Source organism: Trichechus manatus, unplaced genomic scaffold (genome assembly GCF_000243295.1).
Source record: "Trichechus manatus latirostris isolate Lorelei unplaced genomic scaffold, TriManLat1.0 scaffold00233, whole genome shotgun sequence".
NCBI classification, from domain to species: Eukaryota; Metazoa; Chordata; class Mammalia; order Sirenia; family Trichechidae; genus Trichechus; species Trichechus manatus.
This window is the reverse complement of record NW_004444169.1, coordinates 551,362-575,344: the sequence shown is the minus strand read 5'-3', so window position 1 is coordinate 575,344 and position 23,983 is coordinate 551,362. Positions and strand designations below refer to the sequence as shown.

Here is a 23,983-nt window from a genome sequence, read left to right as displayed (position 1 = left end):
TTTGTGCTTCTCAGTAGCTCTGTCTCAGAATGTCTGTCTCCTAGCGTCTTTGTCTCTTAGTGGCTCTCCACTCTCTGTGATCCTGTCTCGGCATCTCTGTTCCTCTCTCTGTCTCAACATATTTCTTTCTAGGTGCCTTTCTGTATCTCAGAGATTCTCCATCTTTGGATCTCCATGTCTGTGTCCCAGAATCTGGTTCTCTGTTCCTTCCGTTGTCTGCATCTGTGCTATAATTGTCTCTTTTTCCTTCTGGACTGTGCCTTCCTGGAAGGCACAAAGCTTTTAATATTCCTCTGGGTAGCCTTGGAGCCCTGGTGGCGCGGTGCTTAAGAGCTCGGCCGCTAACCAAAAGGTTGGCAGTTCATCCACCAGCCGCTCCTTGGAAACCCGATGGGTCAGTTCTACTCTGCCCTATAGGGTTGCTCTGAGTCAGAACCCACCCGACTGCACCTAACAACAACAACTAGTGCCCCACCCGAAGTCTAGCGTATAGGAGTCTCTCAAATATGTCTGTGCGTGAACGACAGCCTTTTCTGAGGAGAAAGGGACTTGCTCACACATCCCTCCCCCGCGGAGCCGGCAGCCTGCCAAAAGGCGGTGGGTGTGGTGGTATTGTGGTACTGCTATTGGGTTCTTTCACCGAGGGAAATAACTCTCAGGACACCTTACCAGGGCCTTGCGCTCTCGCTAGAGGACAGGAACAGTAAACGCTGGCCCGCATCTTCCGCGCGGCGGGCAGCCCACCTTCTCGGCCCCGCCCCGCGACTCCACCTTGGCCAATCAGCGAGCGCCCACGCAGACCCGCCTGTGAAGAGGCTCTGCGCAAGATGGCTGCGGCGTGTCGGAGTGTGAAGGTAGAACTGTCTTTGCCCAGCTGGGACGGCGCGGCCGTGGAACGAGGGGGGGAGAGATCGGTGCTGGGAGAAAGGGTCATGCTTGTCTAGACCTGGTTTTGGCGGCGGTTGGGCTCGGGAGGTGAAAGTCAACACTCCGAAGTGCACGTGGTGGGGGTAACAGGGTGGGATGTCTGGGGATGAGTCACCCAGAGGTCCCATCTGATGAGGGGAGGAGGCACACTTGGGTCACACCGCAGGGGTGACCAGAAGCCACCCCGCTCCCACTCCCGCTGTCGCAGAAGCCTGGAGAAAGGACAGATGAAAGGGTAGGGGTGGTCCGGCCAATAGCACCTGACCGTGTCCGTCTTAACAGGGCCTGGTTGCCGTGATAACCGGAGGAGCCTCGGGTCTAGGCCTAGCCACGGCGGAGCGACTGGTGGGGCAGGGGGCCTCTGCAGTGCTTTTGGACCTGCCCAGCTCGGATGGGGAGGCCCAGGCCAAGAAGTTAGGGAAGAACTGCGCCTTCGCCCCTGTCGACGTAAGTGGGGCCACCTCTCCTCTCCCAGGGTGTGCACGAGGTCACGAACACCGGCTTGGGAACCCATGGGCTCCCTCCCATAAGAGTGCTATTTATGTGGACATTGAGCCCATGTCCTTGTCCCTTTTGGCCTGAGCCTTCAAGCACTGTGGGACAGATAGGAATCTTTTCAAGCACTGTGGGAGATAGAAATCTCTAAAGCCAGGATTCACAAGAATGGGGATGGGGATTGAACATATCAGAGTCTCCTGGAGTGGGTATGTGTAGTTTGAAAATGCATATTGTGTCCTGTAATTTTATATTTAGAAAGTGGGAGAACTTGTTTTTATGAAACTACAGAAAGCTTGATGAAATCATCTTAGCAGGTAGGGACACAGAGAAGTTAGTTTATTTTCATATCAGTAATTCTCAAAACAGGGATGTATTAGTGCTCTGATCCACAGTAATTGAGAATCTCCAGGGGTATGTGAATTTACCAAAAGTGTGGATTTGAAAAATCTTTTGAACACTGCCCTAGAGGATCTAACATTTTCACCTTAGCCCCACTCTCCTCTCTCAAGTTCCCCTATAACTTTCTCTTCGCTTCTCCCTTGCTTATACAATTCTGGGCCTGCCTCCCACCCATACCCCCACCCTAGGTTTAGTGATGGGCTGGGAAAAGCAATACCATCTCCCCTTCTCCCTTTGAAGGTGACCTCAGAGAAGGATGTGCAAGCAGCCCTGACTCTAACAAAAGAAAAGTTTGGCCGTGTGGATGTTGCAGTCAACTGTGCAGGCATTGCAGTGGCCATCAAGACATACAACTTAAAGAGGAGCCAGGCTCATACCTTGGAGGACTTCCAGCGAGTTCTCAATGTAAGGCCTTGAGGTTCTCCTTGGGTAGAAGAGGCATCTGGCTGTGAGTGCCCCCAAAGCTTTCAGGGGACAGAAGGCTGCCTCTGCCTCAGGTCCTACACCATGTCTCTACCCATCCTCCAGGTGAATCTCATAGGTACCTTCAATGTGATCCGCCTGGTGGCTGGAGAGATGGGCCAGAATGAACGAGACCAGGGTGGCCAACGTGGAGTCATCATCAACACCGCCAGTGTGGCTGCCTTTGAGGGCCAGGTATGTAGGCAGGGGCAAGGCTTATGCCTCCTCGGTGACTTGTTGGGCCCTCTCACCTATCACCTCCACTCCTTCTCTAGGTTGGACAAGCTGCATACTCTGCTTCCAAGGGGGGCATAGTGGGTATGACACTGCCCATTGCTCGGGATCTGGCTCCCATAGGAATTCGGGTGATGACCATTGCTCCAGGTAGACATATCCCCCTCCCTGCCACACCTAAGATTGTGGGGGAATCTATGGGCAATTGAGAGGGGAAGGTACCACCTAAGTAGCAGCAGCCCCCCATCTCTGGGCCCGAGGGACACACCAAGAAATAGGGCTAAAGCGAGGAAGGACTAGGTGAATGTGAAAGCAAGTGCGGGTCTCTGACTCTGGCTGTCTTGTCTAGGCCTGTTTGGCACTCCACTACTGACCAGCCTCCCAGACAAGGTGCGTAACTTCTTGGCCAGCCAGGTGCCCTTCCCCAGCCGACTGGGTGACCCTGCTGAGTATGCTCATCTGGTACAGGCCATAATCGAGAACCCATTCCTTAATGGAGAGGTCATCCGGCTGGATGGTGCCATCCGCATGCAGCCCTGAAAGGAAAGGGCAGAGAGAATGCATCCCCTCTGCCCCCCATTCCTTTGGGGGTACTAGACTCCAGCCTGAGAGGAATCCCAGTAGCCATTTTGTAACTGCCCACCAGTCACCTTTTGTGCCTAATAAAGTCTGTATTTCTCACAGATAGTGGGCAGCGCTATGTGCTTGGGGGTACTGGCATGGGAAAAAAAGGTAAATGGGTGAAGGAGCCCTGGGGTTGGATGGGAGAAGCAGTACCTCACACCTTTGTGTCTTATCACAACACATGTCCTTGATTTCAGTGAATAACTTTATTACCTAGGTAGAAGGTGGGGATACTGGCTCAGTGCCCTCCCACTGGGGAATGGATTAGGGGTGGGGGTATGCACTATTTTCCTCTTTGACCCATAGCCCTCTGTGAGCTTGGAGAAGGGGGAGAAGACCATCCTGAGCTCAGCGGCTGCTGGTATTGAACTGTAGGTGATATTGGGTTGTAGGCTGATTGGTATAAATTATTGAGTTCAGATAATTCTGCCTGTGAAAGAAGCCCAGAGTCCTCAGTTGATGTGCTTACTCTCTCCCCCTGGCCCTCAGCGTCCCTCCCCACCCTCCCTTGCATTCATCCCCACTACCACCCCCTAGAACTCACTGGGCTTTTTGCTCCTTAGCCAGCTGCTGGTTGAAGGAGCCCAGCCCCCTCCGAAATTCAGCACACAGTTCTCTCTCCTGCTGCTCCAGCTCCATTGCTGCCTGGGCGGAGAGCATGGTCTGGCTTTCCCACTGAGCATCCAGTGCTTGTTCGGCCTGGCACTGTGCCTCCTTTTCATAGCACTGCATCTGTTGGACTTTCCTGATAGCAGCTCGCTGCTCTGGAGTCATGCCCTTCCAGCAATAGGGCAGGACCCGGTGGGGAGCCAGAGGGTTTTGGGCGACTTGGGGGTTCTCAGTCAGCAGGTCACTTGTGATCTGGTTCTGGATGTCCACAAGGTTGGCCTCCTGTTCGCGTTGATGCTCACGGCGCTGCCACTCAGCCAGCTCAGCTACCTGGTGGGGCCCCCTGAACGTGAACATTTGAGTGCCCAACCTCACAGAACTCTCAGTTGTTGGGGCAGGGGAGTTATATGGCCATATCCTCCATCTCAGGGAGAGGAGGAGACACTGCATAGCCTCTTAATGACCCTTGAGGTGGGGAGAAGGGTGAATAGGCAGGGAACTTCCCTGCCCTCAGGAAGCCCTTAGACTGGGAAGGTAGTGAGTGCTCTATTCTCAAGTCATCCTAAGTCTGGAGGTGGGGAGAGGCATCTTTTGCCCTAAGAGAGCCCTTAGGTGAAGGGAGGAGTCCTTAGGCAGAGGGGGGAATGATGTGGCTAAGGTTCCCCAGGACTTTGTTCAGGGGGTGGAGGGAGCACAGTACACTGGATGGCTCAGGCCATACCTGGGCTTTGTTGACGTTGGCTACAGCAGACATCATGGCCATTCGACAGGACTCCTCCAACTTGGCCAGGTAGGTGGCCCGCATGTCCATGCCTAGGTGCAGCTGGTCATTAAGCATATCTACATAGAAATATGGCCTGGGCACTGTACTGGCCTGCTCCATTTCTGGTTCACTCATTCAGCTGTTTGTTCAACAAGCTTTGTGTATATGTATATTTGGGAGGGGGTAGTATCTGAGTTGTAGGGATGTGGAAGGAGCTACTCTTTGGGGCTAGGGATAGCCAAAATGGCAGCAACAAGGATTTTTCAAGTGACTAGTTGAAAGATGTCCCCAAGAGACTTGGGTCCCAGTGCGAGCTCTGCAGCTTCTCAGGTATGTGACCTTGGGTAAATCATTTCATCTCTCTGACCCTGTCTCCACATGTGTTGGGCTCTAAGGACACCACTGAATCAGATCCTGTCCTCAGAGAGCTCCTCATCTAGTGAAGGAGATAGATTAAACAGATAATCATACCACAGTGTGGTAAGAGCAATGACAGAGATATGTACAGGGCATTTTGGGAGCTTTGGGTGGTGGGTGAGAGGAAGGTTTCCAGGAGGAGGTGATACTTGGAATATGTTTTATATGCAGGCAAAAAGCAAAGGGCATTCCAAGCTGAGGGCACAGCATGAGCAAAGGCACTGAAATTTTTCCATTCCAGCCACACTGGTCTCCTTGCTGTCCCTAGAACATGCCTCAGGGATTTGTAATAGATGTTACTCTTGGCTCCTACTCTCTTGCCTCCTTCAGGTCTTTGCTCAACTGTTACTATCTCAGTGAGGCCCCTCCTGGCTGCCCAACCTAAAATTGCAACCTGCCTAACCCCCAACATTTATCCCTCTTCCCTAATTTTTCTCCCTAGCATTTATCACCATCTAATATACTCTTTTTATTTAATTATTTTGTTTATTGTCTGTCTCCTCACTAGAAGGTAATCTTTGTAAGGGCAGAGAATTTTGTCTGTTATTCATTGCCATGCCCCAGCACTTAGATCATAGCTTGGCACATAGTAGGTACTCAATAAATACTTGTCAAATAAAGGAAATCAAGAAACAGCATAGTATATATCTTAAACTACAAATAGTCACTGTTGCTGGAGCATAAAATGCGAGTGATTAGAGAGCTTTGCAGTGCCCAGACTAAGGGCCAGAAACTTGACCCTGAAGGTGGTGGGGAACATGGAAGGATTGGTGACATGGTTAGATTTGCATTTTAGAAAGCTCTTCCTGGTGGCCAGTATGGAGGACAGTCAGGGTAGGGAGAGACAATGGAAGCAGGGAATCCACCCTGAAGGCTATTATAGTAGGCCACTTGGGGGGCTCACCTAGGCCAGTGATAGAAAGGATGGAGGGGAAGTATATAGGAGGTTTACATCAGCAGTACCAGATGGATTGGATGAGGGAGTAAAGAGAGGGAAGACACAGGAGTGCTTCCCAGGTTTCTGGCTTGAATGACTGGTTGGATGATGTGGCCACCACCACAGTAGAGAATGCAGAATGAAGAGCAGGTTTGGGGGCACTGATGAATTCTGTTTAGGACATGCTGAGTTGGAGGTGGCCAGCATTTGATTCTGCAGGTAGAGAATCCTCAGCACAGAGGTTGTAGGTAACATGGTAGTGGAAACCAGGATGAGGATTGAGGGCACCGGAGGTGAGTATGCAGGGTAGAGAGAACAGGGTACCAGGGACAAAGTCTCAAGAAGGAAGGAGTAGAAGGAAGAGGAGCACACAAAGGGCAGACAGAGAAGGAGTGGTCAGAGAGCTATGGGCAGAATGTGGTGTCATGGAAGAGAGTATCAGGAAGGAAGATGTGATCAGAGTCAAAGGCAGAAAGGAAGGTCTGACCAAAGAAAAAAGACTAAAAGGAGCCTCGTACCTAATGACACAAAGGAGTATTGGTAATTGAGTAGTTTAGTGAAGTTGTGTGGGTAGAAAATTAGACCTCAGGGGGTTGAGGTGTGGCTGGAAAGTTAGGAAGAAAAGACAGTAAGTGGAAGCAGACTTTTGAAAAATTATGGCTATAAAGGAAAACAGAGAGAGCTCAGTATCCAGAGGAATCACAGGGTTGAGAGAAGCTTTTTTTTTAATAGGTTAGATTTAAGCATGTTTACAGCCTGCACAGAATGGGTCAGTAGAAGGGGAAATGTTGAAAACAACGAAGAGGGGATACCTGAGGGAGCACAGCCCAGGGGGAAGCAGGGAAGAATGGGGTCAAGAGCAAAGGCTGAAGACTTGGCTTTGAAGAGGCACAGGGACACTGACGTTTTTAGAGACTGAAGGGCAGGAGAGGAAGAGAGGATGGGGTGTATTGTTTCATTTTAATTTTCACAGCAACCCAGAGAGGAAAAGATCAGAGGCCCAAAGACGTTAAGTAAAAAGCCCAAGGTTATACAACCTGGAAGCAGTAGGTCTTAGTCCATGGCCCTTCTGTTACACTCCATATTCTCCCTCTGCCTTCTGCTGTCCCTGTTGCATCAGTCTGCCTTATCATACATCTGCCTGCTGCCAACTGGCAGCTGGCCCCACAGTGCCACTGAAACTGCTCTGACAAAAATCACCAAATATTCCTAATTTCCGAATCCAATAGACAGTTTCTGTTCCTATCTGATTGGAATTCTCCAGGGCATTTGATATTGACTACTCCCTCTTTGAAACTCCTCCCTTGGTTTCTAAGTCTCCACTTGGTGACTGAGAGAAGGCAAGTATGGCATAGACCAGAGGTTCTAGGACCAGCCTGTCTGAGTTCATTTCCTGCCTCTATCACCCACTGGCTATATGACTTTGGACAAGTTATGTAACATCTCTGTTCTTTAGTTTCCTCATCTGAAAATGAAGATAATACTAGTACTTGCCTCATGAAGTTGCTGTAAGAATTAAATGGGTTAATACAAGGTAAAATGCTTAGCACAGTGTCTGGTACATAGGAAGTACTCAATAAAGGTTAGCTGCTGCTGCTATTATCATCATTTTATGTATCTCTTCTTACTATGTCCCTGAATCCCTCCCAGTCTTTATTATGGGCGTCTCTTCCTCTACTCATTCATTTACTCAAGATACTGAGCATCCACTATGTGCCAGACACTGTTTAAATCACTGGGGTTATAATGGTTAATAAGACAGTCCTGATCCTTGTCCTCAGAGAGTACATCATTGGCTCACTCTTTCTCCAGGTTCCACACTTAGCATTCTGTTCATTACCCCTCCATGCTGATGGCTCCCAGATCTCTTCTCCAGCCCAGACTGCCCTTGAACTTAAGGGTCATATAGAGACATGTTGGCTGCAATAGTCTTCTACCTGGTCTCCCTGCCTCTGGTTTTTCCTCTGTAATCCAGGCTCCACATTGGCTGACAGAATTAGCTGCTAAAACACAAATCATGTGACTTCAATGCTCAAAACCCTCCTGTGACCCCTACCTCCCTCAGTAAAAGCTGAAGTCCTCACCATGTCTACAAGGCCTACTCAGTCTGGCCCCTATATTCTCTGACCTCACTTCCTACCACTCTTCCCCCTTGCTTACTCTGCTTCAGCCATTCTGGCCCCACTGCTATTTCTCAGACATTCCAGACATGCTCTTTCCTGCCTCATGGCCTGAACACTAGCTATTTCCTCTGCCTGGACAGCTCTTTCCTCAGATATTTGAATGGTTCACTCCCTTATCTTCAGATCTGTATTCAAATGTTACCTTGGTAAGGCTTTATTTAAAATTGCAACTGTGCCCCTCCCTCCAAAAGTCCCTGTGTCCCCTTTTGTGCTTTGTTTTTCTCCCTAGCAATTATCTCCACCTTGCGTATTATATATTTCATTATTTTATCTTGTTTATTGTCTGTCTACCTGCATTAGAATGTGAATTCCATGAAAGCGAGGATTTTTCTGTTTTGTTCACTGTGCCAGGCACAAAGTAGGTAGCTTAATGTCTACTGGATATTAAAATGGTCTTGTTACTCTGCTGCTTAAAACCCTTAAGTGGTTTCCCACTGCCTGCATGATAAAGTCAAAATTCTGTAGTTTGGTGTAGAAGGTTTTTGCCCATTTTCTCTTCCTCTGACCTTCTACACCAAACTGTTACACACCCTTAATACACAGACCATTTACAGCCCTGGCACTCTTGTTCCTGCTGCTTCCTCTGCTTAGAATGGCCTTTTTCTGTTTCCTGACCTCACCCCAGCAAAATTTTTATACAACTTTCCAAATTCAGTTCCTGACAGTCGGCCCGCGCCACTCTGCCTCCCTCTCCTTATGAGAATTGACCATTCATATTGATGTTCCTTCCATGTCCTATATATACTATCATAGTATCTGTCACAGTACCTAACACAGGGTTAAAGCATAAATATTTGCTGATGAATTACTTGTGTACATATCTTTTCCTTTTAATCCTTTTAATTACATTGTTATGTGACCCTGTCTTGTTTATTTTGTTCAACTGTTACTTCAACAATGACTTATTGAGCTCCTGGCACTGTGGCAGACATTGTACTAGGCAACTGGGATACAGGGGTGGTAATGATAGGTATGATTTATCTTCAGTGAGTTGACATTTTGGGAGAAGACAGACGTTAAACAAATACATTCGTAATTAGTTACAACCATGATAAGTGGTATAATAGGGGTTTGAATTGCTGACCTTTTGGTTAGCAGCCATAGCACGTAACCACTGGGCCACTAGGGCTCCAATATAGTAGCTACTAATTATTGAGCACTGATGCTTGTACTTTACATACAGTATCTCATTTCATTCTCATAAGAACTCTATGTGGTATGGATTATCCCTGTTTTAAAGATGAGGAAACTAAAGTACAGAGAAGAAAATAAATTTTCCCAAACCAGCTAGTAAGCGGCCGAGCCATTAGGTCTGTCTGCACTGCACTGCCTCCAAGTAATGGCTAATCGAGGAGCAATGGCTACACTGTCAGACGGAAGGAAGTCAAGGAGGTTGAGGTCTGCATAATCTAAACTTTCAACATCAGCCCCATGGGGAATTGGACCTCCCCACACGGTTCTGGTCTCCTGGTACTGTACCTGGCTCAGGACAACTTCCCGCCAGCCCCCGGGTCTCCGAGTCTAGAGAGCCTTGCTGCTTACCTGCACACTTCTCATCAACTCTGGCTCGCTGTTGCTCCTGCAGCTGCCTCTCCAGGCTGTACCTGAACTGGTCCTGCTGCATTTTCAGGCATGTAGCCCTGTCCAGATCCTCCCCAGAGAAGCACTGGAGGCTGGCTGGGCCACAGTGAGGATCACTGTCACCAAGGCAGGCTGGAAACTCCTTCCGAAGTCCGTCTGGATCCCGAAGGTCAAATTCACGTCTGTTCTTGAGCTGCTGCTTCTGCTCCCGAAACTCCTGGATTTTCTTGGCCAACCGACGTGTCCTTTCTGCTTGTTCCTTCTCTAGCATTTGTGCTACTAAATCATACTGCACGTGGTTGGTACCTGGAGGTGGTGGGCAGGGACATGGAGAAGGTACCACGGGAGAGACAGAGCCCACCCAGTATGGCCTCTGCTCGTAAGTCCCATCTGATTTACTCTACCACCCCTGGCCATCAGGCCCCACTCAGAGCCAGAGCTGCCCTACTTCAGCCCACTCAGGCCCTTACTTTACCTACCCGCTGCCCCACCCGGCCCCTGGCCTTGGGCTTTTACCATAAGCTGCATCCCTGCTCTGCTCCGTTACCTCCCGAAGTTTTCGCTCTACAACCTGGCTGTTTAGTGCTTCGACATCCACCTGATTCCAAAGAAAACGAGCTAATTAAGGGTAGGGGCCCATCAGGGGCCTTGCATGCACTAACAACAAACTGCTTATAATTTACCTATTCCAAAATCCTATAGATCCCCTGTACCTACTGGATAAAATTCCAATACCTTAGCGTGGCTTCTGAGTCCTCCAATGATCTAGCCTGTGCCTTCTTCTCTATCCTCATCTCTTCCCTTGTCCCACTCTTAACACTAGCCTTAGGAGCTCTGCTTACAGCTTTCTGCACATCTTAGGCTGTTTCCAACTTACATGTCTTTTACAAGCTGCTCCCTCCACTTGGAACACTCTTTCCTCCCTTCTTTACCTGAACTGCTATTCATCCTTTAGGACCAGCTCAGATTTCACCTTCCTGATCCCTCTGGCTGGTCCTACTCTCATGGATTGTAGGACCCACTGTCCACATTATATTGAAGTCTGTCTATATCTTTTATTTCCTTCACTAGATTGTGAGCCCTTTTAAAAGGCAGACTGGGTCTTATCGCCACTACCCAACACAGTGCTTGGCACAGAGAAGGCTCTGAGGAAACATTTGCCAAATAGATCTCAATCAGACCACTCATCCCTAAGCCAACTACTTACTCGTGTCAGGTGCAATGCTCTGGTTTTCAGAGCTGCTACCATATGTTACTCATTACCTCAGAACTTCCTTTATTTAGCCTCATTTTACAGAGAAGGAGCCTGGAGCTCCGAGAAGACACACATCTAGTAAACAGCAGACCTCACCCTTGAACACAGGTCTGGTGTCTTTTCCAGAATACCATGCTGCATCCCCTCTATTCACTCATCTGACAGTCTTTTTTTTTCTTCTTCTTAAACTATCAATAATTTCTCTTTATTTTGATTAAAATTAATTTAAAATGTTCCAAAATAGTACAAAAAGGAATACAGTTTAGTGAAGAGTAAGTGTCCCCCACTCAGGTTACCCATTTCTTATATAGCCCTCCAGAGATAGTTTAGGCATATACAATACCAAATATTTCTTTAGACCTCTTTTGGCTCCATGCTGCCTGTATTTTGAGAACCAGACTACATGGTCCCGAGGTGACCCGAAAAAAGTTAGTTGTCACTGGCTCCTCTTCCCCTGCATCCTCCACACTCCCTTCCCAGACCTTTCCCAGCATGTAGGGTGGGTGGCTTCTACTCCTCTCCTTCGTTTCCAACTCTAGGGCCTACTCAAATCAAGGAAAGGGCTATAATGGGCCCTGCAATATTCCTCTCCAGGCCCATGGTCCTGAGAAACAGTCCCTGCTGCCCACTCACCCCCATGACTCGGTTCCGCACATTGAAGAATCGGCTCTGTCGCTCCTTTTCTCGATTTTTTCTAGCCTCAATGGCTGCCAACTCCTTGGGATCTGCTGACAGGTCTACCTTATACATCCTGGAGCAAGGGTGAAGCAGAATGGCTAATCAGTGTTGACCATCATCCTTGACTATGCCTCCCTCCTTTCTTCCCACAATATTCCACCAAGTATTTACTCCTACTGATTTTAATTCCTAATATATTGCATTATCTGTGTCCCCCATCTCTGCTATCACCTCCCTAATTCAGGCTTCACAGTCTGGTGCCACACAATATCCCCAGAAGCCTCACTGGCCTCCCTTACTCCAGTGTTATACTCTCTAGTTCTTTCTCTGCACTGGCTACCACAGTGATCTTTCTGAAAGCAAACCTGACCATGACACTCCTCAGCTTAAAATCGTTAAAAGCAACTTAAAAAACAGTTTGAATCCATCCAGTGGTGCCTCAGAAGAAAGGCCTGGCGATCTACTTCCATAAGATTACAACCATTTAAAACCCTATAGTGCGCAGTCTACTCTGAAACACATGGGGTTGCCATGAGTTGGAACTGACAGCAATGGGTTTGGTTTTGTTTTTACTCACTGCCTACAAGATAAGGTCCAAACTCCTCTGCCAGATTTATAAGGTTCATCATCTCTGCTCACCTTTTAGCCTCAAACTCATTTGTAACACTCCTCCCTTTCTCATTATGCTCTACTCAGTTTTCCCCATCTCAGTAAATGGCACCACCATTTACCAAGTTGCTCAGGTCAAAAATCCAGGAAGCATCCTTTAACCCTTTCCCTCACTCCTTCTTCTTTCAAAATATATTCCCAATTTGTTTGTCATGGCTCCCACCCTGGTACAAGCCACCATCATTGCCTTCCTGGATGACTACACATTGGTCTTCCAGCTTCCTCTGTCATCTCCTATAGCCCACTTATTACACAGAAACCCAGAATAAACCTTCTTTTCTGAAATAAATTTCTCCCTTTATTTTTATTACTTATTCTTTCATCAGATGAAAGGCTATAGGGCTTAAATTTGTCTTTCCTCATTTTGGGAAGCCCACTTTTGGCATATGGGTGAGCTGAAGCCATAGCCAAAAACATTTTTTCAAATGTGATCATGTCTCTTACCTGCTAAAGATCCTCCAATGGCTTCCCACTGCACTTAGAATCATATCCAAACTCCTTACCATGGGCTTTCAAGATCCAGTTCCTGCACACCTTCCCAACTCAACTCTTACCATTGTCTCCCTTGCTTACAGTGCTCCAGGCACACTGGCCTCAAGTCCTCCAACACAACTGTTCCCACCTTAAGGCCTTTATACATGGTGTTCCTTTGTTTGGAACACTATTCCTCAACTCCTATAGCTAGTTTCCATTTGTTTTTCACCATTTTTTAACTGAAATATTCGATACAGACAAGAAAATATATAAAACCCTTATGTAAGTTAGGAAGCATGATAAAGACCCAAGGACCAACTCCCCAACTTAAAAAATAGAACATTATCAATACCACTGGAGTACCCCATCTTTTCTCCCTCATCCTTACCCCAACACGTGATCACTATGCAAAAATTTTTTATATTTATAAATGTATCGTGTGTGTATGAGTCCCTGAACAATATTTTTTAAGTTTTCTTGTTTTCAAACTTTACAAAATATCATGCTGTATGTATTTTCTGCATCTTTTTTTTCACTCAACATTCATCCATTGTTTAATAAATATTTGTGGAGTGCCTACTAAGTATTTGGGAGACATCAAGGAACAAAACAAAAATCTCAGCCCTCATAGTGGTTACTTTCTAGTGGGGGCAGACAGATAATAAAGAGTAAAACATAATATGTACATTAAATAGTTTGTAAGAAGATGATGGTGGCACAAAAAGTTCAGCACTCAACTACTAGCTGAAAGGTTGGCGGTTTGAGTCCACTAAAAGGTGCCTTGGAAGACAGCCCTGGTGATCTGCTTCCAAAAGGTCACAGCCTTGAAAACCCTACGAAGCAGTTCTACTCTGCACACCTATGGTTGCCATGAGTCAGAATCAATGGCAACTAACAACGGAAAAAATATAGAGCAAGATAAGGGAAATTGGAAGTGCCAGGGAAATGGGGGAATATTATAAATTTAAATATGGAAGTCAAGGATACATAATTGAGAAGGTAATATTTGAGCAAATACTTGAAGAAGGTGAGAGGATTATCCATGCAGGTATCTGGGGGTAGAGCATTCCAGGCAGAGGGAACAGCAAGTGAAAAGGTTTTAAAGGTGGAAGTATGGGAAGCACATGTTCAAGGGAACAGCAAGGAGGCAAGTCTGGCTGGAGTGAAGGAGAGGTATGTAAGAAATGATATTAGAGAGATAATGGGGGGGGTGCAGATCATGTAGGGCTTTATAAGCTTGTGTAGACTTTGGCTTTTACTCTGAAAGAAATGGGCAGCCATTGGTGGATTTTGAGCAGTGGAGTGATGTGTTCTTTGATTTTTAAAGGATTACTCTGGCTGCTGTGTTTAGATTGGGGGGAAAGGGAGCAAGGCTAGAAGCAGAGACATCAGTCAAGAGGCTATTGCAGTTGCCCAGACAAGAGATGATGGTGACTCAGACCAGGTTAGTAGCAGCAGAGGAGGTGGTGAGAAGTGGTCAGATTCTGGATATATTTTGAAGGCAGAGCTGACAGAATTTCCTGATGGACTGGATGTGCAGATTGTGAGTGTGAGAGAATGACTTCAAGGATTTGGGCCTGAGCAATCAGAGGGATGGAGTTGCTATTAACTGAACAGTTTGTGTGGGTTAAGCAAGTATGCGGTAGGGAAAGGACCAGATCAGTTTGGGGTATGTTGAGTCTGAGAGGTCTGTTAGACATCCAAATGGACATGTCTAGAGTTAGGAGAGGTATGAGCTGAGAACATAAATCTTGGAATTGATTGCATACAGATGGTAAATTTTATTACTGTTCAAAAATATTTGCTGCTCCTCTCTTCAGAAGGATTATGCATCCCACCTCATTGACATCAAGGTTAGCCACATGATTTGCTTTGCCCTGGCAGTGTGAAGAGAATTTCCATATGCCATGCCCAAGCAGAACTAAAAGCCATTACAAGATGGCCACTTTTTCTTTTCACTCTCTGCTACGAGACTATGAGTATCCCAGGTAAGGGCTGCTCTTTCAGCCCACAACTGAAAGAATGAGTGAGAAAGTAACCTTTGTTTTTGTAAACTACTAAGATTTTGGGGTTGTCTTTAACCTCAGCATAATTTAACCTATCCTGACTGATAGCAAGGAATTTAAGGCTATGAGAATTTATGAGATCTGTAAGGATGTGTAGATAGATAAAAATACCCCAAGACATTGGGAAGCTAGGGCAGAGGAGACAAGGAGAGGAGGAGCTAGCACAGGAAGCTAAGGAGGAGTAGCCAGTGAGGTGAAAGAAAAACCTGGAGATTGAGGTGTCTGAGAAGCCAAGTGAAAAAAAGTGCTTCTAGGAGGAGAGAGTGATCAACTGATGATGGATTGAGATGAGGTCTGAGAACTTGACTGATTTAGTAGCATGAGAGTTATTGACCTTGACAAGAGCAATTTTGGTGGAGTGTGGGGACAAGAGCCTGATTGAAGTAGGTTCAAGAAACAACCCAGTTTATTAAAAATATAAGAGAAAAAGAGGGAGGAGGAACCTGTAGATTAAAAAGGACTTCTATATACAGGTGGGAGAGTCTCTAACATATACCTAGGAATGAAAGTGCTGGATGTTAGGGTATATGCATATTTAACTTTACAAAATAATGCTAAATTGTACTGATACAATTATATTGTACTGATATCAGTTTACAATTTCACAACAGTGTATAAAAGTTCTGGTCACTCCACATCCTAACCAACACTCGGTTATCAAAGACTTCTTAATTTTTGCCAATTGTGGGTATAAAACTGTAATTATTAACTGGAATCTTCCCTATTGCTAATGAGGTTGTATGTCTTTTCATGTGTTTTTTGGGCATTTTTGTTTACTCTTCTATGAAGTACTCATTTATATCTTTTGTTCATTGTTTTAAAAAAAAATCAGGTTGTCCCTTTCCTATTAATTTTAGGAGTTCCTTACATATTCTACATGCTAATCATTTCTTGCTCATATGCTACCTCCTGAAATAGCTGAATGTGGACCAATTCATTTTGATATAGTGACTCTGTGTATTCCTTCCATCTTCTTTTGATGCTTCCTGTGTTGTCCAATATTTTGCCCATAGAATCCTTCAGAATTGCAACTTGAGGCTTGAATTTTTTCTTCAGTTCTTTTAGCTTGAGAAATGCCAACTGTGTTCTTGTTTGGTTTTCTAACTCCAGGTCTTTGCACATTTCATTATAATACTTTACTTTGTCTTTTCCAGCCACCCTTTGAAGTCTGTTCAGCTCTTTTACTTCATAATTTCTTCCATTTGCTTTAGTTGCTGTACATTCAAGATCAAGTTTCAGAGTCTCTTCTGATATCCGTTTTGGCCTTTTCTTTCTTTCCTGTCTTTTTAATAACATTTTGCTTTATATATGATGTCCTTGATGTCATCCCACAACTCGTCTGGTCTTCGGTCATTAGTGTTCAAAGAGTCAAATCTATTTTTGAGATAGTCTCCAAATTCAGGTGGGGTATACTCAAGGTTATATTTTGGCTCTTGCAGCCCTGTTTTAATTTTCTTTAGCTTTAACTTGAACTTGCTTATGAGCAATTGATCGTCTGTTCTGCAGTCTGCCCCTGGCCGTGTTCTGACTGATGATATTGAGCTTTTCCATGTCTCTTTCCACAGATGTAGTCGATCTGATTCCTGTGTTTTCCATCTGGTGAGGTCCACGTGTATAGTTGCCGTTTATGTTGTTGAAAAAAGGTACTTGCAATGAATAGGTCATTGATCTTGCAAAAGTCTGTCACGTGATCTACAGCATCGTTTCTATTACCAAGGCCATATTTTCCAACTACTGATCCTTCTTTGTTTCTAACTTTCACATTCCAATCACCAGTAATTAGCATATGATCAAGAACCAATGGTATTGAAAGAAGAAGTTCAAGGTGCACTGAAGGCATTGGCGGAAAAACAAGGCTCCAGGAATTGATGGAATACCAACTGAGATGTTTCAACAAATGGATGCAGCGCTGGAGGTGCTTACTTGTCTATGCCAAGAAATTTGGAAGACAGCTACCTGGCCAACTGACTGGAAGAGATCCATATTTGTGCCCATTCCAAAGAAAGGTGATCCAACAGAATGCGGAAATTATCAAACAGTATCATTAATATCACACACAAGTAAAATTTTGCTGAAGATAATTAAAAAACGGTTGCAGCAGTACATTGGCAGGGAACTGCCAGAAACTCAAGTTGGATTCAGAAGAGGATGTGGAACAAAGGATATCATTGCTGATGTCAGACGAATCTTGGTTGACAGAAAAGAATACCTGAAAGATGTTTACCTGTGTTTTATTGACTATGCAAAGGCATTTGACTGTGTGGATCATAACAAATTATGGATAACGTTGCGAAGAATGGGAATTCCAGAACACTTAATTGTGGTCATGTGGAACCTGTACATAGACCAAGAGGCAGTCGTTCAAACAGAACAAGGGGATACTGTGTGGTTTAAAATCAGGAGAGGTGAGCATCAGAGTTGTATCCTTTCACCATACTTACTCCATCTGTATGCTGAGCAAATAAACTGAGAAGCTGGACTATATAAAGAAGAACGGGGCATCAGGAATGGAGGAAGACCTATTAACAACCTGTGATATGCAGATGTGCACAACCTTGCTTGCTGAAAGCGAAGAGGACCTGAAGCACTTACTGATGAAGATCAAGAATACAGCCTTCAGTATGGATTACACCTCAACAGAAAGAAAACAAAAATTATCACAACTGGACCTTTAAGCAACATCATGATAAATGGAGAAAAGATTGAAGTTGTCAAAGATTTCATTTAACTTGGATCCACAATCAACACCCATGGAAGAAGCAGTCAAGAAATCAAACGACTTATTACATTGGGCAAATCTGCTGCAAAGTACCTCTTTTGTTGAAAAGCAAAGATGTCACTTTGAAGACTAAGGTGCATCTGACCCAAGCTATGATACTGTCAGTCACCTCATAGGCATGTGAAAGCTGGACAATGAATAAGGAAAACTGATGAATTGATGCCTTTGAATTATGGTGTTGCGAAGAATATTGGATATACCATGGACTGCCAGAAGTACAGCCAGTGTGCTCCTTGGAAGCAAGGATGGTGAGACGTCGTATCACATACTTTGGACATGTTATCAGGAGGGACTAGTCCCTAGAGGACATCATGCTTGGTAAAATAGAGGGTGAGCAAAAAAGAGGAAGACCTCGACAAGATGGATTGACACAGTGGCTGCAACAATGGGCTCAAACATAGCAATGATTGTCAGGATGGTGCAGGACCCAGCAGCGTTTTATTCTGTTGTACATAGGGTCGCTATGAGTTGGAACTGACTTGATGGCACCTAACAACAATAACTATCATTTCCTAAGTGTGAAAAATATCTTCTACAAATGTGTGGCTTGTCTTTTATTATTACTTTATAATAATTTTTATGGTAACAATTGATACATACAAAGAATATGGTTAACACACATGCAAGTTATGAAGCACAATAAAATGAACACCTGTGAACCCTCCACAGAACCCAGAGAACAGAACAGTATCAGTATTTTCGAAGCTTTCTGTGTGCACTTGCTTATCTTTTTAGTTTCTTTATGGTGTTATTTTGATGAATTTGAATGTAGTCAAATAACCAATCTTTTCCTTTAAGCTTAGTTGTTGTCGTGTGCCATCGAGTTGATTCCGACTCAGTATGACCCTTATATGGCAGAGTAGAACTGCCCATAGGGTTTCCTAGGCTGTGATCTTTATGGGAGCAGATCACCAGGTCTTTTCTCCCACAGAGCAGCTGATGGGTTCAAACCGCCACCCTTTTGGTTAGCAGCCAAGCACTTAAGCACTGAGCCACTTTAGTAGTTTTTATTATTTGAGAAATCCCTCCTTACCCTGTGGTCATATTCTCCTATATTTTCTTCTAAAATTTCTAAAGTTCTGCCTTTCTAAGTTTTTAGTCCATTTGGAATTGTATTTTGTATATGGTGTGTGATAGAAATCTAATTTAATTTTCCCCCCAGCTCCATCTCATCTTTTAAAGATGAAACTATAGTTCTCTATTAATTATGAGATTTCTGTCCTTTGGTCATTTTATCCCCTCAGCCTGTTCCTGTTTCTCCAAATTGAACTTCATTTATGGCTCCTCTATTAAATCCTGTCAGCCAAGCTTTCTGACTTTCCTGGACTTGTCCTAAGTCTTTAGGGCTCTTTCCAGCCTTCAGACATCTTTTGTTAAAAAAGTCACAGGAATGGCTATGACAGCCACCCAACTCTTTCCATGTCTAAGCCTGAGAATGGCACCAACCTCAGCCTGCCTGCTCCATCTGCCACCACAATCAGTAAGTAATTCTGACTTGTCCAGCCACTCCCAGATTCTAGGGGTTCTCCTAGAAGTCATACTTGGTGGGGAAGACAGACAAGGCCATCCTGAAGGGTAAAAAAATCTAAAAGCCTAGTTCCAGGCATACTTCATGATATCTAAGTCTTTGCATGCAATATTCCATGTGTCTGGAATGCTGTCCTCCCCTCCCCACCTGTCTCTGTCCACATGGTAAACCTGTCATCCTACAAGGTCCAGCTCAAAAGTCATCATCTCTGATTTCAGACAAAGTAGAGACCACGAAGGTCCTTAAATACCAGGCTAAGGACTTGTCCTGAAGGGAGCTATTGAAGGTTTTGTTTTGTTATTTTTTTATTGTTGTAGTTTAAATGAAGTTTACATTTCAAGTTAGTCTCCCATACAAAAATTTATATAGTTATGTGACCCTAATTGCTCACCCCATACTGCGACAGCACACTCCTTTCCACCCCTGATTCCCCATGTCCATTCAACCAGCTCCTAACCCTCTCTGCCTTCCCATCTCACCTCCGGACAGAAGCTGCCCCTTTGGTCTCTTGTATCTACTTGAGCTAAGAGGCACACTCCTCACAAGTATCACTTTATGTCCCACAGTCCAGTCCAATCCCTGTCTGAAGAGTTGGCCTCGGAAACTTTTAGTTCTGGGCTGACAGAGAATCCAGCGGCCATGCTTTCCCGGGTTCCTCCAGTCTCAGTCAGACCATTAAGTCTGGAGTTATTGAAGGGTTTTAAGTGAGGGGATGGCATATTCATATTAACATCTTTGGTGGCTGATGTAGGATAAAGGTAGCAACTCAAGGGGACAGACTAGGGCCTCTCCCAGCCAGGTGAGGAGCATTAACTTAGGGACCCTGACTCCTGGGGTACACAAAATACCTTTCTTATCAAGGACTCCCGGTGTTGAAGCTCCCGGGTTGGGTCTGGGATCAAGCAGCCAACAAATGGCTTACGTCCAAATCTGTTCTTGGGCTATGGTGGCAGTCTTGGAGTTCTGCTTGGAGAACAGGAGGGAGGTAGGGGACAGGGGTTGTATCTCGAGCCATAGACTTTCCCAGCCCATACCCTGTCGCCCGGAGTCCCCCCCAGTTTCCTTCACACCCCATCCCTCCTCAAACCCCACCCCATCCTCGGCAACGAATCTTCCCGCCGGCCCCTCCTTCCCGTGAGCCCTCCGCTCCCCAGTGTCCTTCTAATTCCCGACCCCTTGTCCGAGCCCTCCAGCTGGCCAGGCTAAAGCCAGAGCCGAGCTCCCATTTTCTTCTTGCCCTGCAGGGCCTAACCCTGCTGCGACTTCTGATTTTCAGAAACCGTGGGCTCTAGTCTCGCCAGCTTCCCGAACGCCGCTTCGAGATCTCCCGGCACCACCTCCTCTGGGACACCTTCAGCCGCTCAGCGGCTTGTGTTGCCAAGGCAACAGTAAAGAGCAGTGGGGCTCAAACGCCTGTCGTAAGCCCGCGCCCCGGCAACGGATCAACAAAACTTCCACGCTAGACCGAAGGCCCCGCCCTTTGTTCCCACTCGCTACGGAAACCGGAAATCCCGGTGGATTGGACTCATTATCGCGAGGCTTGCCATCCACCCGGCTTGCACTGCGGTGTTTCCCGCGCGGGCTACCGAGTTGCAGGGCGTACGGCGCGGCCTCTCGTAACCGCTGCCGGCGCCTCCGCCGTCATGGGTTTCCTTAAACTGATCGAGATCGAGAACTTTAAGTCGTACAAGGGGCGACAGATCATCGGACCATTTCAGAGGTTCACAGCCATCATTGGACCTAATGGCTCTGGTGAGATAAACCTGGCTGCGGCCCCGCGCACGTCCCGGCCTGGACCCCCTATCAGGCGGCGACAGAGTAGTACAACCCAGCCCATGCCACTTGAAACGTCGCGAGCCCTAACGTGTTCTTTGCCCCTTCTGAAGGGGTTCGGCCTGAACCTGCTCTCCCTACTCGGGTGCTCTTAGTCGGACCTCTTCCCCAGGCGTCAGTTGTCCGTACTTTGTGCGATCCCCGCTCGGGTCCGACTGGTACGGGCCGAACTGTACGTTGCCCCGCCCACCACCCCCTCCCGCCAAAAGTGGCAGGTCCCGAGTTGGCCGCCAGCCGCCGGCCCCACCGGACGCTCTCGATCCGGCTTCCCTCGCCTTACTTGACCTTTCCGGAGGTCGTGGGATGGCTGGTATCCTTCCCTTGGCCTCTGGTCCCAAACGGTACACTTCTGCCTCAGCTCAGCGCCCCCTCCCTCCTCGTATTGGTAAGCACCAGTTCCCCCCCTTTTTTTTTTACTCTTCTCCCGAGGCGGCACTTTTGAATCTCGGACCCAGCGTTTGAGTCTCCAGGGTGCTTGGGGTCTCGATCTCCTCCCCACAACACACACCTCAGAGGTGAGGTGCCTCGAACTCGCCCCTTTCCTACCACTGACACCGTCAGAAGCCGGAATTCGCTCATCAAATGTTCATTGAATGCGTACTGTATATCAGGAGCTGTTCAAGGTGCTGTGGAAAGGGCGAGAATAGAATAAGCCAAGTCTATGCTTTCAGGGAACTTACAGTCCACAGGGGAAAGACAATAATAAAGAAGGAGAAAATAAGATAATTTTAGGTTGTGATAAGTGCTATGAAGGAAATAGAGCAAGTTGATGTAGTAGAGTAACTTGGGTGTGTCTTTAGAAAGGGTGGTCAGATAAGGCCTCTGTTCCGTATCTTAATTCCTCATCTCTAAATAATACACTATGGGTTCCTCCTACCTACCCCCAGAAGTGGTCCATTTGGAATTTTGCTGTGTTCCTCTACCTCAGAGATGTTCTAGCTGAATCACTTCCTAACCTGAGAGGCTGCCCTTGGCTGAAGTACTGTAATTCATACTTAATACCTTCCCTGGAGTCTTGCCTGGGTGTGGCTCTCTGCCTAGAGCAAGGTTTTTCAGCAGCGGCATTACTGACATTTTGGGCAGAATAATTGTGGGGATGTTCTTATACATTGAAGGATTTTTAGCAGCATCCCTGACTTCTACCTGCAAGATAACAGTGGCACCCCCACTCTCCAGGTGACAACTGAAAATGTTTTCAGACATTGCCAGATGTCCGCTGGGGGCCAAAACCACTCCCCCCTCCTCCTGAAACACTGGCCTGGCCTGGAGGGCTGATGCGTGGGGTTTCACCCCAGTTTCTTAGACTTTTAGTGGGGTGACCCCTGTGGAAAGAGCCAGGATGTACCTCTTGGCATTCAGTTCCCTCAGCATTGGTAGGTTTGTATACCCAGCTGTGCAGAAAAGGCCGTTATCCTTAATTCCTCCTTCCTCATTCTTCAAGGCCCATCTCCACGAGGCATTTTTTGATTCTCCTTGGAGAGTGAATTCCTCTTGCTCTCTGGCACACAGTAGTCACTTGGTACACATTAATATTTATTTTCTTTTGTCTTGTATTCATGGTATATGTTTTTGTATCTTTATCACTGGTCTATGAGTGTCCCAAAGAAGACAGTCCTTGAAACGTTTTAGCTTTGTAACCCTAGTGTCCATCTTATAACATGTTATGAAAATGTTTACAATATTGAATGATTGTGAGTAGAGAGGCCTTTGGTTGTGAGATGTTCCTGTCATCCCTGGAAAGCAATGGAGAAGCCCGAAGGTTGGAAATTGATGCCTAAATGACTCACTCCTGGTCTGTGTGATGTGCTGGTCCTGCTGTGATGAGGGAGACAGAGCTAAGAGTCCAGACCTTTGTTAAGATAGTACTGTCATTTATTGAGCACCTACTGTGTGTCAAGTACTTTATTTATTGGGATTTTTACATTTAAATTCTCACAGTGAGATACCATTGTTCCCATTTTATAGATGAGGAGACTGAGGCACAAAGAGGTGTAATAACTTGCCTGTGGTCCTCAGAGCCAGGATCGGAAGCCATGCCTGTCATACTTCAAAGTCTAGCTCCTTCCATTCCAACGGAGAACTATGTGCTAAGCTGTGTTTTAGATGCTTCACCTATTAGTCATGTTTTCTCATATTTTCCAGGTGAGAGAATGGAAGGTTAGAGATACTAAGCAATTTGCCCAGGGTCATACAGCTAAGATGTAGTGAAACTGAGATTAGGAATTGGTCTGTTGGACTTGAGCCCAAGCTCTTTTTTTTTTAAATAATATTTTATTGTGTTTCAGTGAAATTTTACATAGTAAATTAGAGTCCCATTTAACAATTTCTGCATAAATTGTTCTGTGACATTGGTTATATTTTTCACAATGTGTCAACATTCTCATTATTTCTGTTCTGGTTGTTCTGTTTCCAGAAATCTAGTATCCCTGCCCCCTTTTCATTTTTGCTTTAGAGTAAATGTTGACTGTTAGGTCTCATAAAGATGATTTTTTAAAGGAGCACAACATTCATGGATGATATTCTTTATTTCATGAGCCAATCTGTTCAGCTGAAAGGTAACCTCTGAGAGTAGTTTCAGGTCAAAGTTTAAAGGGTATCTCAGGGTGATAGTCTTGGGGGGTCCTCTAGTTTCAACTGGCCCAGTAAGTCTGGACTTTTTAAGAATATGAGTTCTGTTCTACATTTTTCTCCCTTTCTATCAGGACCCGTCTATTGTGTCCTTGATCAGAGCGGTTGGTAGTGGTAGCTGGGCACCATTTAGTTCTTTTGGTCTCAGGGTAGATGAGGCCGTGGTTCATGTAGACTCTTAGTCCTGTAGACTAGTTTCTTCTCTGAGCCTTTCGTTTCCTTCTTTCTCTTTTGCTCCAGATGAGTAGAGACCAATAGTTGTATCTTAGATGGCTGCTTGCAAGCTTTTAAAACTCTAGACACTACTCACCAAACTAGGATGTAGAACATAAACTTTATGAACTTCGTTATGCCAGTTGACCGAATTGTCCCACAACACTATGGTCCTACGCCTTCAAATCCAGTAAACCAATCCCATAAGGTGTTTGGTTATGTCTAA

General features: G+C 45.9%; 3 protein-coding genes across 4 annotated transcripts in view; 2 read left to right on the top strand and 1 right to left on the bottom strand.

Annotated features, from left to right (window-relative positions):
- Positions 1 to 806: 806 nt before the first annotated feature.
- HSD17B10 (hydroxysteroid 17-beta dehydrogenase 10) lies at positions 807 to 3,203 on the top strand. Its single transcript, XM_004389121.2, has 6 exons — positions 807 to 854; positions 1,210 to 1,374; positions 2,065 to 2,229; positions 2,353 to 2,481; positions 2,562 to 2,670; positions 2,870 to 3,203. Exons 1-6 carry the CDS (start codon positions 828 to 830, stop codon positions 3,058 to 3,060), a joined length of 786 nt encoding a protein of 261 aa, XP_004389178.1. The 5' UTR covers positions 807 to 827; the 3' UTR covers positions 3,061 to 3,203.
- Positions 3,204 to 3,270: 67 nt separating this feature from the next.
- RIBC1 (RIB43A domain with coiled-coils 1) lies at positions 3,271 to 20,081 on the bottom strand. Of its 2 annotated transcripts, XM_023743063.1 has the most exons (7): positions 19,932 to 20,081; positions 11,523 to 11,640; positions 10,151 to 10,232; positions 9,596 to 9,940; positions 4,475 to 4,593; positions 3,689 to 4,083; positions 3,271 to 3,574 (listed from the first exon to the last, which is right to left on the bottom strand). In XM_023743063.1, the coding sequence occupies exons 2-7, from the start codon at positions 11,637 to 11,639 to the stop codon at positions 3,493 to 3,495; spliced, it is 1,140 nt and encodes a 379-aa protein (XP_023598831.1). In that variant the 5' UTR covers position 11,640; positions 19,932 to 20,081; the 3' UTR covers positions 3,271 to 3,492. The 2 variants fall into 2 exon arrangements, with proteins under 2 accessions (XP_023598831.1, XP_004389176.1); XM_004389119.2 differs by lacking the exon at positions 19,932 to 20,081 and having other exon boundaries at positions 11,523 to 12,032.
- A 564-nt stretch (positions 20,082 to 20,645) lies between these two features.
- SMC1A (structural maintenance of chromosomes 1A) overlaps positions 20,646 to 23,983 on the top strand; it is a 46,867-nt gene continuing 43,529 nt past the window's right edge. The window contains exon 1 of the mRNA XM_004389118.2: positions 20,646 to 20,835. Coding sequence (XP_004389175.1) covers positions 20,727 to 20,835 — 109 coding nt within the window. The 5' untranslated portion in view covers positions 20,646 to 20,726. The remainder of the gene's footprint in view (positions 20,836 to 23,983) is intronic.

What these genes read in the sequence shown, in the direction of transcription:
- HSD17B10 (XM_004389121.2), top strand. Translation starts at nt 828, where the DNA reads ATGGCTGCGGCGTGTCGGAGTGTGAAG. An exon ending in CGGCGTGTCGGAGTGTGAAG is followed by an intron (nt 855 to 1,209) that starts GTAGAACTGTCT and finishes CCGTCTTAACAG; the next exon opens with GGCCTGGTTGCCGTGATAAC. An exon ending in ACTTCCAGCGAGTTCTCAAT is followed by an intron (nt 2,230 to 2,352) that starts GTAAGGCCTTGA and finishes CCCATCCTCCAG; the next exon opens with GTGAATCTCATAGGTACCTT.
- RIBC1 (XM_023743063.1), bottom strand. Translation starts at nt 11,639, where the DNA reads ATGTATAAGGTAGACCTGTCAGCAGATCCCAAGGAGTTGGCAGCCATT. An exon ending in GAGCAGGGATGCAGCTTATG is followed by an intron (nt 9,941 to 10,150) that starts GTAAAAGCCCAA and finishes CACCACCTCCAG; the next exon opens with GTACCAACCACGTGCAGTAT. An exon ending in AGTTGATGAGAAGTGTGCAG is followed by an intron (nt 4,594 to 9,595) that starts GTAAGCAGCAAG and finishes ATTTCTATGTAG; the next exon opens with ATATGCTTAATGACCAGCTG.